Source organism: Phalaenopsis equestris, unplaced genomic scaffold (assembly GCF_001263595.1).
Source record: "Phalaenopsis equestris unplaced genomic scaffold, ASM126359v1 Scaffold000125, whole genome shotgun sequence".
Classification (NCBI taxonomy): Eukaryota; Viridiplantae; Streptophyta; class Magnoliopsida; order Asparagales; family Orchidaceae; genus Phalaenopsis; species Phalaenopsis equestris.
In genome coordinates this window covers 1,213,892-1,219,705 of record NW_018164567.1, presented here as the reverse complement: position 1 = coordinate 1,219,705, position 5,814 = coordinate 1,213,892, and the positions used below count along the sequence as shown (strand labels likewise).

General features: G+C 37.1%; 1 protein-coding gene across 1 annotated transcript; it reads left to right on the top strand.

Annotated features, from left to right (window-relative positions):
• Window positions 1-445: 445 nt before the first annotated feature.
• Window positions 446-5,232, top strand: LOC110021250 (protein NUCLEAR FUSION DEFECTIVE 4-like). The gene is made up of 2 exons (XM_020719669.1): window positions 446-1,555; window positions 4,793-5,232. Exons 1-2 carry the CDS (start codon window positions 447-449, stop codon window positions 5,211-5,213), a joined length of 1,530 nt encoding a protein of 509 aa, XP_020575328.1. The 5' UTR covers window position 446; the 3' UTR covers window positions 5,214-5,232.
• Window positions 5,233-5,814: the final 582 nt, after the last annotated feature.

Below are 5,814 nucleotides of genomic sequence, written 5' to 3'. Positions count from 1 at the left end.
TATATATATATATATATATAAAAGGAATGACTGGAGACTATTAGATGAGCCCCAGTCATCCTTAGGTGTGCTAAATATTTGAGTATCACATACTACACACGGTAGATTCAAACCCGTGACCTGAAAGGACTTATGACCTTCAGAGAGGTTGCTCTACCAACAGGCCACAGTACACGCACTTCTTACTTACACACACATACATATTTGACCTATTACACTCTAATTTTTAGTTAAAATTAAAATTTCAGAATGTAATAGCTCAAAAAAAATTTATCATTTTTTCAAAATATAAAAACTCCAAATCATTGCTCAAACTTCTGAAAAAAAAAAAACCCCAACATTTGCAAACAGCATACATCGATCCAAACCTGACACCTAGAAGACCACATTCTCTCTTTAAATACTAACCCATATCCATAACTCCAAAGCAAGGCCTCAACCCCACCATGCCTTCTCCTTCCTCCCTCCAATGGCTTAGTCTCATAGCCACTATATGGCTCCAAACCATCAATGGCGCCAACACAGACTTCCCTGTCTACTCCTCACAACTGAAACAGCTCCTCTCCATCTCTGAAGTCCAGCTCAATGACCTCGCTTTCGCCTCCGATGCCGGCAAACTCTTCAGCTGGCTCGCGGGCTTCGCCGCCACCTATCTCCCTCTCACACTCATCCTCTTTATTGGGGCAGCCTTCAGCCTCATTGGATATGGCCTTCAATTCCTCTTCTTAACACAAAAAATCACTCACCTCTCATATTGGCAAGTTTTCCTCCTCACAGCTCTATCAGGCAACGGCATATGCTGGATTAACACAGTATGCTATCTTATCTGCATCAGAAACTTCTCCTCTTACAGCAGAATTGCAGTAGGAATCTCAACCAGTTATGTTGGTTTGAGTGCTAAAGTATACTCTGCCATAGCTGATGCAATCTTCCATCCACGAGAAGATAAGAAAGCTAACACTTTTCTGCTTCTAAATGCAATTTGTCCTCTGTTTGTTTCTGTTGTTGCTTCACCTGCTGTTAGAGAATATTTGAACAGTGAAGGAGAAGAAGGAAAAGATGGAGCTTTTCTGGTTATGTTCGTGATAACTATTGCAACAGGAGTTTGTTCAGTTCTTAGCAGCATTAATGGCCCTGTGTCAAGTTGGTTTGGGCCAAGAGAAAAGCTTATCAGTTTGGCTTTGCTTCTTGTTTCTCCTCTGCTGATCATGCCTGTTTATGTTAAGGTTAAGGAGAAGAGTTGGGATAAGTTGAGGACAGTGTATGAGATAAGTGTAGAGGAAGGAGGAGGAAGAAAAGAAGAGAAAGTAGTTGGATTGAAGGGAGAATTGAGGGAAGGAGTGGGTTTTAAGGTGATGGTGAGAAAAATGGAGTTTTGGTTGTATTATTTTAGTTATATGTTTGGAGCAACGATTGGAATGGTGTTTCTGAATAATTTGGGACAGATTGCAGAGTCTCGTGGGGTTTCTGATGTGAATTCTATTGTGTCGTTAGCTTCTTCTTTTGGCTATTTTGGGAGGCTGATGCCATCTTTAATGGACTATTGTTTTTCAAGGTGAGTTTTTTATTTTATTTATTGAAATTTGTGATACTTCTATGTCTTTTCATTTTGCTGAGCTCAGTAATATGTTCCATATGCTGAAGTTTTTTTTTTTTTTTTAATTCTTTTTTTCGCTTTTGATGTTTGATTTCAATTAGTTTAATTCAACCTAATTTATAGGTAATTGAACTTAAGAAATGATTATAGATGCAACAATATCAATACATGAATCCTCCAAATTAGCTTTAGATTTTATGGTAGTATATTTTTCCCCACAGTATAAATTATCAGCAAAAACTATGATATGTTGCGGTTATGCGGGGGGTGGGGGGGTCGTCGAAACTAGTTAATGACAAACATTACAGATGCAAATTCTAATAATGCAAACAATTACTGTCGGATATTGTCGACATTAATTATATTACCCACCCCGGTCCTCGACTATATATGAACGAACGTCCCATTTCTCCGACTCTAAATAACAGAAGTTATGCAGGAGGGTCGTCGAAACTAGTTAATGACAAACATTACAGATGCAAATTCTAATAATGCAAACAATTAGTGTCGGATATTGTCGACATTAATTATATTACTCACCCCGGTCCTCGACTATATATGAACGAACGTCCCATTTCTCCGACTCTAAATAGCAGAAGTTATGTAGTGAATTTTGCACTAAACTCTAATAAAAAATTTTAAGAAAAACTATGTCTAAATCAATTTTTTTTATTTCAGGCATCACCTCTAGATTAGCCATGAACAAACAAAATTTATCAACAACTTAAAGAAATTAGTTTTTGCACATTTTTTTTTCATTTGCTGTCTTTCATTTGCTTCTAACCAAACAGTGCGTTGGTTAGAATTTTTGCCAGATTTGTAGAGGTGGGAAAAAGTCTGAAGATAGGTGCATCCTATTTGGATTACAAAATGTTTGGTTTTTGAAACTTCTAGAAAAATGAAGCACCCAACTAAAGAAGCTAAGTATAGTTATCCTGCCTAGTTCACATTTTGTTTCTCTATAGTGATGCACCATGCCAAACATATGAATTTATTAATATGCCAACTTATTAAAAGTTTTTATTACTATGTCAATCAATAATTCTTAGGTGTTGTTTGATCGGCTGCAAAAGAAATGTGCTGCATTTTTTTGCTTGGCTTTTAGGATTTTAAGCATTTGGCATGGAATATTACATATTTAATGTGAAATATGAATGAATTTAGAAATCACTCTTTAGTTCATCTTCAGTTTATTTGAATTTTGTTGAATTTTACTGCAAAGTACTGCTAGTCTCTGGTGCCGACCAATCATTGCCACTCGCCACAACCGCCAATTCTGGTCGCAGACACCTCAAATTATCGTCGCCACCGCTAACCACCACCCTCACTCGTCATTGACATGCAACCACCCCAGACAACCGCTGCCACCGGCAACCACCTCCAACCATTGCCGCTGCCTGCCAACAACAGCCGACCGCCACCATTTCCACAATAGGACTCCACCTTTGTTCGCCGCCATCTACCACAGCCCCCAAGCACCGATTTCTAGCTACCTGTGGTCGTTGGCGACTACCACAACCATTGGACATTGCCACTGTCGTTGACCATCAGCTACCTGCTATCACTGCCACCAACCGCTAACCACTTGTTACACCGTCATTGATTACCGCTGCTACCATAGCCGCCAACTCCGGTCACCATCACAAAACCTTCCACCCGCCATTAATTTATAAAAGATCTCAAAAATTTGAAATGCTTTCTATTCATTTTACATTAAAGCTAACAAATTCGTACGTTTATTTTTCCTCAAACCAAACAATTAAATAATTATAATGCACTAAATTACTTCTGCATTACATTCATATTACGCTGCATTACTGTGAAGCCAGCTAAACAGTCCCTTAGTGTCAAAGTATTAACCTTAGATGAGTCCATAAGTCTATGTTATAGACCAACATGCATGGTTCAAGGGTCTGCCCGTGCTTAATGACTCAGACGAATAATATTTTGGATTTTGATAGAATTTTGGCATATAACTATCTTGACCTTTTTAGATTTTATGCATGGAGCTGATTTGATTTTTAGACAGATTTGATCCTTCATAGTCTTAGCGTAAAAATAGCATCGTTTCTTAAGATAGACAAGCTCGTTACTCAAAAGTTTTTCTTTACATGATTTAATTTTTTCTCAAATTTTGGATAAAAGGATCTATTGAGAGTGATTAAATTATTTATTTACTGAAAAATGTACATACGTACCACTCAATTCCTATGAATTTACATATCTAACACCTGAACTTCCAAGTTTTACATAAGTACCACCTTATCTATGCATGAAGCATTTTAAGAGTTGGTGGTATTTTTATTAATGAGATATGAAAGATTTGTGTGGTATAAATCTAAAAGTAAATTTAGAAGTTAGATATATAACTACATACGAATTGGGTTTATCTATATAAATGCCCCTTATTTATTTTATAAATTATTAAAAGAAATTTTCGGGAGTGTAATTGCCCTCCGTAGGATCTTCCTAATTCCACCTCCATTCTAGTCTTCTTAATTTTTACCTAGTCTTTTCGGTGCGCATGAGGACACCAGTTCTCTTTAGTCTTTTCAAGCGCCTGTTTACGGTTATCTTAGATAATCCTACGCCTTATGAGGCATTTGCTTCGTGTGCATACGAGTAGCTAACGCGGAAGGAGTGCACGTGGCACTCCTTCCGCGTTAGCTACTCGTATTGGTATTACTCCTCCTGAGGAAGAGGTCGGTGCTAAATGACGATGCGCTATAATGTTTTTTGTGTTTTCTACCCTCTCTGGTGGTCCTCCTTATTTTCGAGGATTTCCACTCCTATTGATATTACACTAAGAGTGTTAGAGTTACATTTTACGGTACAGTGTATGGTCGTGCGGACCATATCCCCACCATAACTTATTCTGTCTAGCCGCGTGGACCATATCCCTACCATGATCTCTTATGTCTAGTCGTGCAGATCTTATCCCCATTGTGACTTGTTCTGTCTGGCCGTATCGGCCATATCCCTGCCATGAGCTCTTCTTCAGAGGAACTACTTTTATTTACAAGGGGCCAAGGACCACTGCAATATTTTTACTTTGGCTTGGCAAGCAGCATTAATTAATGCAATAATAACAATAATAATAATGACTAATTCATATCTTTAGTCATTTATAAAAATAATAATAACTATACCACTAACGCACCAGCTGAAGCAGTATTTCTCCTTCTAACTTTGCAGAAAAGGATACATGGATTCAAGCCCCAGAATTATGGCAACTATGATGGTTCCTTTGGCAGCAGCCTTCTTCCTCCTCCTCAGCACAAGCAACCTCATTTTATACACCTGCACGGCTCTCATTGGAGCTTGCTCGGGCTCAATAACCGCCATTGCTGTCTCTGCAACAGCTGAGCTGTTTGGAACAAAAAACTTTGCTATAAATCACAACATTATTGTAACAAATATTCCTATTGCATCTTTCTTATTTGGTTACTTGGCCGGTCTTCTCTATCAAAGACAGGGAGGGAGGAATAGTTGCATGGGAACTGATTGCTACAACAAAACCTTCTTCATTTGGGGCTGTGTTTCTTCAGTGGGAACACTTCTTTGTACAGTACTGTACGTTAAAACTCGCAGAGTTTCTAACAAGTATCAGCAGTAGGTTGTTGCAGTACTTCTTCTGCAAGCCATTACAGGAGAAAATATTTTATCAGGATACTCATATATATATATATATATATATATATATATAATAGAAAGACATGACATGATGTAAATTAGAAGATAAACGCTGACATTTAGACAGAATTGCAAACAACATGAGTAACAACAAATTGTTTTTTCCTGTGACAGTAGATGGTGGTTACTTTAGAAATAAGTGGTGGTGGGTTCATTTTTACTGTGGACATCTGTAAGTTTGTCTAAAACTTGTTTTCTGAATCTGGGAGGACTAAAAGTGTTGCAAGAGATATATATATATATATGGTTATATAAATTAACTTAATAGAAATTTGGCCTTTTTTTATTTTTTGAATAATTGAGTACTATTTGGTATTTATTATTTGGTCTATAAGATTAACGCTCAACATAACTATTCTAGTTTATGTTCATTTATTTAAAATAATTGAAAATACAATAATAATAACAACAATAATAACAACAACAAGACTTTATCCGACTAAGTGTGGTCAGCTGCTTGAATTCTTTTTCTCTATTGTGTCCTATTGAGTGCCATATTTTCATTTAATTAATAAATTAAGTTC